Source organism: Tamandua tetradactyla, chromosome 10 (assembly GCF_023851605.1).
Source record: "Tamandua tetradactyla isolate mTamTet1 chromosome 10, mTamTet1.pri, whole genome shotgun sequence".
Lineage (NCBI taxonomy): Eukaryota > Metazoa > Chordata > Mammalia > Pilosa > Myrmecophagidae > Tamandua > Tamandua tetradactyla.
Window position 1 is genome coordinate 92,789,189 of NC_135336.1, and position 13,760 is coordinate 92,802,948.

At 41.8% G+C, this 13,760-nt stretch overlaps 1 protein-coding gene across 1 annotated transcript; it reads left to right on the plus strand.

The window, feature by feature from the left end:
• Positions 1 to 3,314: 3,314 nt before the first annotated feature.
• CFAP298 (cilia and flagella associated protein 298) lies at positions 3,315 to 13,336 on the plus strand. The gene is made up of 7 exons (XM_077118852.1): positions 3,315 to 4,029; positions 6,599 to 6,766; positions 8,869 to 8,936; positions 10,773 to 10,931; positions 11,757 to 11,888; positions 12,652 to 12,747; positions 13,020 to 13,336. The coding sequence occupies exons 1-7, from the start codon at positions 3,891 to 3,893 to the stop codon at positions 13,128 to 13,130; spliced, it is 873 nt and encodes a 290-aa protein (XP_076974967.1). The 5' UTR covers positions 3,315 to 3,890; the 3' UTR covers positions 13,131 to 13,336.
• Positions 13,337 to 13,760: the final 424 nt, after the last annotated feature.

Here is a 13,760-nt window from a genome sequence, read left to right on the forward strand (position 1 = left end):
GCAGAGAGAGATTTGATACAGATTATGGTAGTTTAAAGCTGCATACACCTCAGAAAAACAAGTTCTTAAGTTTAATCCATTCCTATGGTTGTGGACCCATTGTACCTAGACTTTTTGATGAGGCTATTTACAATTTAGGTGTGACTCACTTCATTCAGGATAAGTCTTAATCCTATTACTGCAGTCCTTTATAAGGGCATGAAATTCAGACAGAATTATGGAAGAAAGAAACTGAATTCAAGAAAACCTGGAAGAGGAGGGTAAGACCAGTAGTTGCTGCCATGTGACAGGGGGCCAGAGATCACTGGTAGCCAGTCTTCAGGAAGAATGCATCACCCTGATGATGCCTTGATTTGGACATTTTCCCAAAACTATAGTTCCTCAAAACTATGAATGAATAAAGTCTCTTTGTTTAACCTGACCCATTTCATGTTTTGAGCAGCCTAGGAAACTAAAACACATATAGAATAAGACCCACAAAGGAGAAGGTGACATGAAGAGAGAGATAGAGACTACAGTGATGCAGCCACAAGTCAGGGAATGCCTGAAGTCACCAGAGACTTAAAACAGCAAGAAACAAGTCTCTCCTAGCGCTTTCAGAAGTCCAGTCCAGCCAACACCTTGATTTCAGTTCAGTGATACTGATATCAGACTCCTGGCTTCCAGAACTATGAGAGAATACATTTCTGTTGTTTTAAGTCATACAGTTTGGAGTAATTTGTTTTAGCAACCACATGGCACTAATACATGTGGCAAAGCAAAGACTTAAATCAGCAGTAAACCAAGCTCTGCCAATTCCCTATAGACCAAGCTCTGAGCTTCTCTACTGCACTGACTTTCTGTGATTAAGGCGGAAAGGCATTTTACAAAACTTCATAAATGTCTAGCTAGATTTCCAAATGCAGGAAAGTTCTGCAGGCACTTTCATTTATTTATAGCAAAGGTTTTTATGAGCACTTAATCACAAACCAGTCATTGCATCAAAAGAAATTGCTACACAGGGATAGCAGAGACATTTAAAACAGACAAAAAAATAGACAACACTTTTTTCTCTGATACTTATGACCTGTATATCAGTCTCTCCCGGTTGGAGGGCACTTTCAAATTTACAGATGAACCTAAATGTCGTATTTCCTATACCCTATCAACAAGAAATTTGACTTCTAGAGACACTCTGGCACATGTGTGCCAGGAGATGCATTGTTTGTAAGAGTGAAAACTGGAAATGAATTAAATGTCAACAGGGGAATGGAATAATGTATTCATACAGTGTAATAATATCTAAATGAGAACAACATATCAGTATGTATAAATCTCACTGTGGAAACATAAAGTAAGTTACAAAATGATACAGCATGGCGCCATTTATTTAATGGTTTAATACATGAGAAACAATGTATTCTTTATGGATACACACATATATTAATCGTATAAAACATGCAATAGGAATGATAAACACTAAATTCAGGATAGCAGATACCTCTGGAAAAGGGGGAAGAGAGAAATGAGAATGGAGAGGAGTCTGTGGGAGCTTTAACTGTACCTGCAGTGTGTTCACATTAAAAGTATCTGAAATAAATTTGTCAGTAGAGTCAAACTTGCTCTTTTCCTCCCTGGCAACCAGTAGCCATCAAGAATGACCCATTAATTATCCAGACTAGGAAGTCCATCACTAATGGACTGCTTCAACATAAACAAATTGTCACAGATGTTCTTTACCCTAAAAAGTAACAGTACCTAAAATAACCAGAGAAAATTAGCCAAAACAAACAAGACAACACCAGATGTCATCTGGTCTTCGAATTCAGAACCCACTTTGGTGGTGGCAAGACAACAAGCTGTAGCATGATTACTTAGACTACACAAAGAAAAAAATTAAACTCAGGTTTGTATGCCATGGCCTGCCTGTATAAGAATAAAAACATCATAAGATGTCATTGAAGGGAATGCAATAACGGAATAAAATTACGAAGACCGCAAAGGCAAATTTCAGTGCTGACATGGGTTGAAGATACTGCAAGGGCTTGATCTCTGGCAGTTTTGCAGATTTTCCACCAGATGATTTAAAAACTGCATTCTTAAAAATAGAAAGTTGGGCGGTGCAATAGTGGATCAACGGCAGAATTCTCGCCTGCCATGCCAGAGACCCAGGTTCGACTTCTGGTGCCTGCCCATGTTAAAAAAATAAATAAAAATAAAATAAAACTGGACAGTCAGCACATGGGTGTTTATTCAGCTGTTCTCTACACATTTCATTAATATTAGTTCATTTAAAATTATGGCCAGGAATCCTAAGATAACATGAGTTTACGGATAAGTGTTTCTCTCTCTCCCTGGAAGATTATACCGTATACCAAATTTTAAGCAGACTTTTAGATGAGGAATACAGAATCAGAGTCAGGAGATCTAGGAGGATGACCTTAATGGCCAAAAATTGGAGCTAAAGAACAAAGTTGCTCTCTTTTCCCTCACAGGGAGACAGGCATTTGCCAATCTGACAAGTAGCGCCTGCTCCAGGGCCAAAGCGATCTCTGTCCCAAAGTTATTACAGATGAGGAAACATCTTCCCCTCCCCTTGTACTTCATCCCCATTCTGTCCAGTCAGTCTCAAGTCTACATGTGAAGCCCTGGGTGGGCTTTGGGCATTACGGAGCCCTTAGTTTCACACTTATTCCCTACCCTACCAGAGATGCCGTTCAGTGGAGCGGGCCAAAGACTCTGAAAAACAAAGCAGCGGGTGCTCCTAATATTCAAAACAATTCGTATTTGGCACTACCCCTTTGAAGAACGAGATAACCTTGGGTCTCTACGGCCTGCCCTAGCTTAGCTTTGCTAGCTTGTGGTTAAGAGCCCAGTGCAAATGTCGGCCACACCTTAAGGCATTCCCTGACCATTCAACCTAAAAAGCCAATAAACATTTTGGCTTCCGTGTATCTCTACTTGAATTTGCCTTGTCCATTTATTTTTGTTCTCTGTTTGCCAGGAACACCACAATATTAGCTCCAGGAGAGCCCTGAGTGGGTCTGCTGTTTTGTTACCGGCACCTGGAAGAAAACAGTGCCAGACCTCTGTAGCCGTTCCTTAAAAACTGGTAGGACGGACGGCCGCCTGTAAAATTGGGTGAAAGTCGCTCAGAGGACAGCCACTTGAGCTACCCGAGATGTGCGAATCAGTCTGCAAAAAGGCGTGCCGGGACGTCCCCGGCCCCCTCGGTCCGGAAAACCAGAGAAACACTGACCAACTGGAATATCAGCAGTCCGCAGCTCACCTAGTCCAGGCCCTCTAGACCGGAAGCGGTGGGAAGCGTTTCCGGAAATGGAGGACTCTGGGATTTGGTGCGGCGGGGAAGGGGAGGCTGGTACGGATCACTGTGTCTGTGGGTCTTCTCCACGCCATCCATTTCTCCCGAGCCAAGAACCCCTCACCCCCAGCCCACCATCTTCCTGGAAGCTCGGGAGCCCAGGGTAATCGACTGGGCAGCCCGCGCTCCCCTCCAGCGGGTTGTTCTGTGTCTGAGAGTTGCCGGGACTGCAGCCATTTCCGGGGAAGGGGCTCCGCGGATCCTCGTTGCCCCTGGCAGCGCCTGCTTCCGGGAGTGGATTCCTGGGTCGCCTTGCACCCGGCTTCCCCACCCTGGGTCTCCGACCTAGAGCGGGCGGCGCCTCAGACTCTGTGTTGACTTGTCGCTCCTGGCAACAGCCACTTCCGGGAGGGAATACCGTTTCCCACTTGTACTGCGGACGTTGGAACCCAGGGTTCCGGCCTCCACGCAGCGGTCGGTTGGTCTGTAGCTGCAAACTAGTATTCCTGGGGTAATCTCGTCGGGCCAGGCCAGTGAGCCGCGCATCCCGGGTCTCCTCGCCGCCTCGGCGGGGCCTCCTGGGGCCGCCATGGTTCTGCTGCACGTGAAGCGTGGCGACGAGAGCCAGTTCCTGCTTCAGGCGCCCGGGAGCACCGAACTGGAGGAGCTCACGGTGCAGGTGACCCGGGTCTACAACGGGCGGCTCAAGGTGCAGCGCCTGTGCACAGGTGCGGAGTCCGGCCCGGGGCGCGGTGGGGTCCTAGAAGGCGCAGGGCCCGGCAGAGTGGAGGAAGGTTGACGGGACTTACCAGGCTTTCTCAGGCAGGGATCGAGGGGTTCAGTGTGTGAGGATTGGCAGCAACTGGGATTGACACGGGTACAGCGGGGTGGAATGATAACTGGGTAGGTTTTTTAAAAGTTCATTTCGTATTCTGAGATTTGTGAGGTGGAACAGTTTCTGATGGTGGGAGTGCCTTGGTGCTGTTTCCTCTTCGAGAAACAAGCCCGACCGTTTCTCCTGTTACAGCATCTTAGGATCTCTTACCGCTTCCTAATCCTCCTCGTCCTCTGAACACTCACTGGATCAACGCCGCCCAATAGAACTTTCCGTGGCAGTGGAAAGGTTCCACATTTCCGCTGTCCAGTACGGTATCCGCTAGCCCCACTTGGCTGTTAAGCAACGGAAATGTGGCTAGTGTAGATGGGGAAGTGAATTTTTCACTGTATTTTATTTTAATTAGTTTAAATTTAGGTTAGCCAAGTGCAGATAGTAGCTGCTGCATTGGAAGACGCACTTCTAGATCTTGACATGGTGAGACTCCCGGTGTGGTCTAAGATATGATTGAGTGTGATTTGTGTACCGTGGGAAATTCCATAAGGATCATGGTCTCTACCTTTACTGGGCATAAGTAAAGTTCCTTCATAAAACTTACTGATTACCAAATAAACTCAATATTGTGTTATTTAAAAATCTAAGGATTTGGGGGAGAAGAGAGACTCAAAGAACTTCTATAAAATTATAAATTGAAAGGGGAACAAATGTTAAAATAAATTTAGTAGATTGAAACGCTAGTGATCAATGAGAGGGAGGGGAAGGGGTATGGAATGTACGAATTTTTTTCTGTTTTCTTTTTCTGAATTGATACAAATGTTCTAAGAAATAATGAATGTTAGTTTTGGACCTCCTGAATGCCAGAGCAACAGAGCACAGACTCAGCAGCCAGACTGCTTGCAAATGTAGATGAATATACAACTATGTGATGATATTGTGAATTGCTGATTATATATGTAGAATGGAATGATCATATGGTAAGAATATGTTTGTTGTTATATTTAGAAAATTAATTTAAAAAATTATAAATTGAATATAAGGTGCTGAATGTTAGAAGTCCTGTTGGGAAACTTAGAACACATTGATTTTTTCAGTCGCCAGTGCTCTACCTTAGAAAGGAGGGGGAAATAAAACGAGCCCCTTGCCCCTAGGTGCTTAGAGTCTGGTGAGGTGGAGGCAATAAGCATTCCCTTTGGTTATGTCAGTATACTCTGCAGGATTGTGTTGCTACAGGCCACAGGTGTCTCACAGAATCAGAAACACCTACATCTATGGATCTCTTTCCATGCTAAAAAAAAAAAAGAGCAATTTTTTCCATTTTATTTATTTATTAAATTAAAAAAATTTAACAACAAACAAAAACACTCAACATATGATCATTCCGTTCTACATATATAATCAGTAATTCACAATATCATCACATAGTTGCGTATTCATCATAATGATCATTTCTTAGAACATTTGCATCAGTTCAGATAAAGAAATAAAAAGACAACAGAAAAAGAAACAAAACAAAAACAGAAAAAAAAGAGATTATACATAACATACCCCTTACTCCTCCCTTTCATTGATCACTAGCATTTCGAACTAAATTTATTTTAACATTTGTTCCCCCTTTTATTTATTTTTATTCCATATGTTCTACTCGTTTGTTGACAAGGTAGATAAAAGGAGCATCAGACACAAGGTTTTCACAATACACAAGTCACATTGTGAAAGCTATATCATTATTCAGTCATCATCAAGAAACATGGCTACCGGAACACAGCTCTCCATTTTTAGGCAGTTCCCTCCAGCCTCCCATTACATCTTGAATAACAAGGTGATATCTACTTAATGCAGAGATAGCAATTTTGCAAAATAAAAATGTGGACTGGTTTTGGAGTGAACACGTGTAGAAAGTATAAAGCCAAGCATTGACTACAATCCTAGTTCTCATTACTATAAAGCCAAGGGCTGTATCCAATTGTCTAGTCTCTACCTCTCTCCAGGGGTATGAACTGCTGTAAATTCCACTGATTGGAGTCGATATTGCTTATTTATTTTATAGAGCATTAGCTGTGTCACCTGAAAGAGTCTCTGATGATTCAGCTGCAAATTAGGGAATACGATGGTGATAACTAGCTTGCCTACCTCCTAAGGCTAAACGATTTGGGATAATTTGGGTGAAAACATTTGAAAGAAGGAATATAATATCCAGACTTTGAATGAATGTTAGTTTTGGACCTCCTGAATGCCAGAGCAACAGAGCACAGAGTCAGCAGCCTGACTGCTTGTGAACTTGAATGAGTTTCTTAACTTCTGTGGAAGGAGGATGTTGGTAACTCTCTGTTGAGGGTCGAGGACAAGTGGTTTAAAATAGTGAGTCAGGCAAGACACCTGCCCTCTTGGGAGCTTATGTTCTAATTGGGTAGAGGTGTTGTGATGTTGATGATGCATATTGTCTCATTTCTCTTGTTTTTAAGAAATGGGAGAATTAGCAGAACATGGCATATTTCTCCCTCCTAATATGCAAGGACTGACTGATGACCAGATTGAGGAATTGAAATTAAAGGATGAATGGGGTGAAAAGTGTGTGCCCAGTGGGGGTTCGATATTTAAAAAAGATGATATCGGACGAAGGAATGGACAAGGTAAGCAAGCTTTTATCTTCTGTGTGCATGCCTGAGCGTACCAATAATTAGGAAAGCAGTTCTCACAATTTAAAAAATTGACTTCAAGAGTTCTATAGAAATTTATGAAATTCTACACTGTGTAACTCCTTGTGGTAAAACCCTAATCTAAAATAAATTAGATGAATAATTCTAATGGCTCATGACTTCTTACTAATTGCAGCTAGCTTTTAAATAAATTACCATTTTCATAGGTAAAAAAAAAGGTTGAATGTGGTAAGTTTACATGGTCTAACCAAATAATTTAGGGGGATAAGCCTTGGAAACTTACTGGGTTGTTTTTTTGTTTTGGTTTGCAGATAATTGGGGTTTATTTAGAGATTCTGTGTGAAAGATGGAAGTAAATGTCAGCACAAGAGACTTGCCTCTGAGTTCAGGATATGCCTCTCTGGAGCAAAGCACTTTAGTACATGTCAGAGCACTGAAGCAGTTATCCTTTCTTTTTTTTTTTTCCAGTTTGTGGTTAGTAATGTGGAATTTGAATTAATGAGAGATGATTATCAAATTTAATAGCTTATCTTTTTATCCTGTATAAACAACTCCATTTAAATGACTATAATTGATCATTTAACACCTAGAACATCTACTATGTTCCTAAAACACTGTCAGCCATTTGGGGAAGCAAAAATTGAAATAGAGAACAGTATTCCTGCACAGCCTTTAAAAGCTAAAAAAAAAGAAAAAAAGAAAAAACAATTTAGGAGTGTTCTAGTTTGCAAGCTTCCAGAATACAATATACCAGAACTAGAACGGCTTTTAAAAAGTAGTATTTATTAAGTTGCAAATTTACAGTTCTAAGGCTGTGAAAAAGCCAAATTAAGGCACCAGCAAGAGGTTACCTTCGCTCAAGAAAGGCCTATAAAATTCGGGTTTTCTCTCTCAGCTGGAAGGGCAGGTGGCAAAGGCTGCGAACTTTCTCTCCTGGTTTCTTGTTTTATGAAGCTCCCCACAGGGGAGCGTCCTTCTTCATCTCCAAATGGACTCTCATGCTCTAAAGCTTTTTCCTAAATGGTTTCCTCTTAAAGGACTCCAGCAAGCAACCCCAACTTAAATGGGTGGACATGCGTCTCCATAGAAACCATCCAATTAGAGGTTACCACCCACAATTGGGTGGGTCACATCTCCATGGATAATCAAAAAGTTCCCACCCAGCAATATTGAATGAGGATTAAAGGACATGGCTTTTCTGTGGTGCATAAGAGATTCAAACCAGCCCAAGGGGTAATAGGAATTCCTAGTATTATGTCCTTTTAATTTTAAGCTAGAAAATGGTTGGTTGTCTTCCACATCTTTTCATATGTAAACCCAAGCTCAGTTTGGAGAGATTCTTTGCTTTTTAGAAGGACTTTCATTAATGAAAATGATATAAGTTAAAAGTTTGTTATTCATCTTTAAACAGATATTGTTTTAAATCAACTGTTATCTATTCTAAGTTTATATTTCTAATATTTTCAATGTCCAATTAATACCATTCTTTTATTTAGAATATAACGTTTGAATTTGCCCCATTTTTCCTACATTTGGACTTTCCATCTGATTCGAAAATTTCAAGTCATGATTATTTTCTTCTTGTCCAGGTTTTGGCAAGTTATGTGCCTCAGGCCAAATGTGGCCAAGGCTGCCTGTTTTTATAAAGTTTTATTGGAATGAGCCACCCCACTCATTTCAGTATTGTCTATGACAGCTTTAATGCTACTGTGGCAGAATTGTGCCATTACAACAGAGTCTGTACAGCCGAGGAGCCAAAAATAGTTAGTATCTGCCCTTTACAGAAAATATTTGCTGACCCCTGTCTGGTCCTGTGACCTATTCCTATTCTTCATTGCATTTTCCACTTTGTAGAAAAGATACTGCAGTGCTTAGCTATCCCAGAGGTACCTTTATCTGATTTCTTGCAACCAGGTTTCCTGCATCTACCATCTAAATTCTGAACTCATACTTTCTCTCCTTCATGTATTCTCTGACTCAGACAGATGTGACTGGGATATTTAAGAATTTTAAAGAGGTTATATTTAATGGCTATCTCTCTCCTCCATTCTATCTCCCCATCCCTTGTTTTATAGCTCCAAATGAAAAAATGATGCAAGTTTTAAAGAAGACTGTAGAAGAAGCCAAAGCAATCATATCTAAGGTTAGCATTTTAAATGATGCTCTAATCTTGTCTTTTGAAATACAGACTCAAATTATTGCTTCCAGAATGACAATGACCTGTCTCTGCTAGCTCCTGCCCTCTGTGAACATCTTTGCCTCCTGCTTCAGTAAGGAGATCAAGTCCACCTTGGAGGAGCCCGGCAGCTCTCTGCATCTCCTGTGAATTCTGTCCTACTTTTCTCATTCTTTCCCCACAACTATAATTCTGATTGCTCAGTATCTCTTGCCCCAGGGCTGCACCTCTCACATCTCTAGCTTATCTGGATTCCCTACCACATAAACCGAAGAGTCGATACTGCTTTGGTCTCTTCCTTCCTGTGGGCTCCATGTATTCCCAGTTAAACGTAATCAGCCTCCTTCCTTAACTGCAAATAAATTCTCTGCATGTGACCACCTGCATTACCTCCTGTCACTAGACTTGCTTCCTCTCAGGCTTCTAGAAGGAGATTTGCACATTTCTTGTCTTTAGCTCCCTAGCCCACATCTTCCTGGGCTCATATAGCTTGGCCTTTGTTTTCCTCCCTAGAGAAACAACTGTCTCTAACTGTGACCCCCACCCCATCAGCAAAGCCAAACGCCTTTCTTGGTCTGACTCCAAGAACTCCAGTGGCCCTCTATCTTTTGACCACAAGCATGGTCCTATTATACTCTTGTCCCCCCTAGCCTTCTCCGATGGCTATTTTTTTTTGTCTCTCTCTTGCCTCTTAAGTTTGGTATTTATCAAAATATTTGATTCTTGGCCCTCTTCTCTTTTCTTTCTCCTCTTCCTCCCCCAACATTTTATCTACCCTGCCAAGTGCAAATTCACATCTCTGTGGGTAGCTCTTACCTCTACCCCTGACATCATCGACAGCATAGGACCTGAATTTCCATCTCCTTCCTAAACTGTTTCACCTGGATGTCCCTAACCATTCTTCAAACACAGATTTTCTAGATCTGAACTCATCATTTCCTCTTTCCCTTCCCCTCTTTATTCTGTACTCAAGAATAAACACTTCCTACAGATGTTCTCTTTCTAGTAACAGAACCTCCAGTTCTCAGTTATACAGGCTGTAATCCTCTCTGTCATCTCCAACACTTCTGTTTCCATCACCCATAGACCTGACATTCGGTCCTGTCCCATCTGCCCCACAATGTCTCTTACTTACATCTCTTTCCATTTCCATAGCTACTACTTTATGCAACGATCTCCCTATAGCCTTTCATCTGTACTCCTCAGAGCCTCCTCACTGGGTTTCCCCAAATTAGGTTCATTCTGTACCCATTGCAAGATCGGTCTCCCAAAGTTATCACTCCTTCCCAGAAAAGTCAACTGCTGCCCATTGCCTGACAGAGTAAATCCAAAATCCAAACTCTCATGGCCCTTCAAAAAATAATACCAACCTACCCCATCCAGTCCTATCTTCTTTTCTCCTTCATGTCCCAAACAGAGTTATCTCTTGGCTATTTCCAGATTTGCTTTGTTTTTGCTTGTCCCGAAACCCCTGTTCCCATCTTCACCTCTTAAATTCACTTGTGTTTTAAGGTCTACCTGAGATGCCTTCTCCTTTGGCAATATTTCCTGATCCTCTCTCTCAGCTGTGCTGTCTCGATTTGGGTTCTTTTCCCCTTGAAGCATTCTTTGCACTTCCATATTCTGCTTTATAATACCGGACACTGTCTACCTGAAGTCAGTGGTCATCACTCTGGTAACAACAACTGTTTTATTCCCTTTTGTGGCTCTTGTGGTATCTGAGGAGAGTCTTATACAGAACTTGATAAATACCTTTTGAACTGAATAGCTGTACTGTAGATGACAATGCCTGTCCACTTTCAGAAACAAGTAGAAGCCGGTGTCTGTGTTACGTTGGAAATGGTGAAAGATGCCTTGGATCAGCTTAGAGGGGCCGTGATGATCGTTTACCCGATGGGCTTGCCCCCATACGATCCCATCCAAATGGAATTTGAAAATAAAGAAGATTTGTCAGGAACCCAGGTATGTGGTCCTTGGGTAATCTCTAAGGTGAGTTCATGTTCCCCAAAAGGGCAGAAGCCCTTCAGCTTTGACTACATCCTCTATTGGACATAGTTTTGGCTTCATCCCTGGCTTTCATCTCAATGCGGAGTTCATGAGAAGACCTTGAGAGTGTGGTGCTCCTGGTTGAGGAGTTTGGCCCACACGCGGCAGTGGACAGGTCTGTGAGCCTCCCCACCATGAGCAACTAAAAACTTCCCAGTTTCTGTGGCCGCTGGGAAGCCAGCAGCCTAATTAGTGCCTCTTCCTTCCAAATGCATTGCTCACTTCACACAGAATTTTGCATTCTAGCTTCTCCTTTGCTTCACCTTATTTTCCATTTTTTTTCTCCTTTATTCTTTATCCAATTGAGCAGTAAATATATCTCCAGACCGTCTTTAATAGGTGGAGTACAAAGAAGCAAGCAAATAAAACTGTCCTGTAATGCCTTTAACCAAAAGTCCAGCGAGATTCCAGTTTTCTTTCCTGGTAGTATCCTAAAAATACATTTAAGAGTGAATTTATATTATGGATGAGGGCACAAATGAGATAAGATACTCCCCATTTTCCAGAGGAAGAAGTTGAGTGAATGAGTCCCTGTTGAAACTAACAGGGGAGGTTATCTGCTAAAATCAGCAAGGATTTTGGGTAAGCTAGGACAGTCAGAGCCTCCCACAGGGTGGAGGGTGGAGGCAGGACATCTAAAGCCTGTGGCACACTGGGAGGGCACCAGCTGGCCCTGTGCATCTCAGGGTGGGACCACACCCCAGGTGGTGTTCTGACAACCCCTCTTATGATTGGGCCTAGGCAGGACTCGATGTCATTAAAGAAGCAGAGGCCCAACTGTGGTGGGCAGCCAAGGAGTTAAGAAGAACAAAAAAGCTTTCAGACTATGTGGGGAAAAATGAAAAAACCAAAATTATTGTCAAGATTCAACAAGTAAGTTATTTTGCTTTGACATTTCAGTGTTTTTTTTTTTTTTTTTTTTTGCTTTTTGCTTTCAAACTGATGAAAATTTACAACAAATCTGGAAGACTTAAATATTTTCATCCCACTACTCTGGGGTTAAAGTAAAAATGTCTTCTTTATATACTCTGACAAAGACAGTGAGAAAATATGGATTAATTGAAATACCTGGAGTTTGTTTAAATTGGGGAGGTGGAGGTGGTTATGCCATGTTAATTTCAGTTTTTAAAATAGGGCTGTGAGTAAATTAAAGTGTTCCTTGCGATGAAAAATACAGACCAGAGCACTGATTTCAAGGCTTTTCAAACTGCTGTTGCTCTGAAAATGAGGGGAGAAATAAATAAATAAATAAAGATATTTTAAGGATGTAACTTAAAGCTGTGTATTTATAAGGCTGCTTTGCTCTTGAATCATTGCTCTCTCATTTGGGGACGTGGGGTCCTCCATGATTATCTGTCAACAAGTGGCTGCCTGGCAAGTGTCCAGGACAGGGATGTCAAGGGGCATTGAAGTAGATGATGGCTGCTGCCTCTGGTCTCCTCCCTGGTAAGGGTGCAGAGCGAGCGAGGGGGCTGCTGCACACTCAGACTGCCCCCGATGGTTGCATTTGAAAATGATGGCCTTGCTTATCTTTAGCAGTTGACAAAAGCAGTTGTAAAACCTGCAGTGTAACTTTCCTGATTGTCTGTAGAAGAGGGCCTTAATCCACAATTCACCCTTTGCCTAATCTTTTCAGAGGGGACAAGGAGCTCCAGCCCGAGAACCTATTATAAGCAGTAAGGAGCAGAAACGGCTGATGCTGTATTATCACAGAAGGCAGGAGGAACTCAAGGTATCAGATGACATGCGCATCTCTTACTCTGAGCACTGCAGAAGTGGGGGGTGGGGGGTGTTTGTTTTCTAGGGCAGTGGTGGTGGTAGGTGGGGGAAGCCCGTCTAGAACATCAGCCTTCCTGAAGCTATTGGGGCCCTGCCAGGTGTCTCACCTGCCTTAATGCTAGAGATGGGGAGTGGGTGTAGGGCATTGGCCATGGAGTCTTTCTTTGGTCTCTTTATGTGAAACACTTTCCTGAAATAAAGTGAGTAAAACAAATTTATTTCCAGAAATTGGAAGAAAATGATGATGACTCCTGTTTAAATTCTCCATGGGCAGATAACACTGCATTGAAAAGACATTTTCATGGCGTAAAGGACATAAAATGGAGACCAAGATGAAGTGTGCCAGTTGTGAAGCTTCCAAAATTATTAACTCACTTTGTTTTAGGCAAAATAATTGTAATATTAATAATAAAAAGAATACCAACAAACCTCTGTGGAAGTTGCTGACATTTTCTAGTTTTCCTAGTTTTTCTTTTAGTTTGAATTTTTAAAATGAAGGTTATCCAGGGTTTTAGGACTTAATAAACACATCTTCAAAAGAATCTGCCTAAATTATTATTGATTGATTGATTGATTGATTGATTGATTGATTGATTTTTGCATGGGCAGGCTCCAGGAATCGAACCTGGGTCTGACATCACAGGTGAGAACTCTGCCACTGAGCCACCATTGCATTGCCCTTCCTTAATTATTTTTATTTCAGGGTAACTAATATTTGAGGTTCTTCTTTGATAGAATATTTAAAATGAAGTGGCAGTCTTATATTTTTTCCTCCTGACTCTTTGTTTTATATTCTCGTAAGAACTGTTGTATTTGAGATCTGAAAGCAATTTGTCTTTGTAGCCTGTCCAGCATCTCATGAGCAACTTACTGAAAGTGACCACAAGAGGGCGCCAGCTACTAAATTGTTTGGCTTTTTCTTAGGGCTCTCCACAGAGACCTGAAGGAAGCAGAATTCTCGGAATT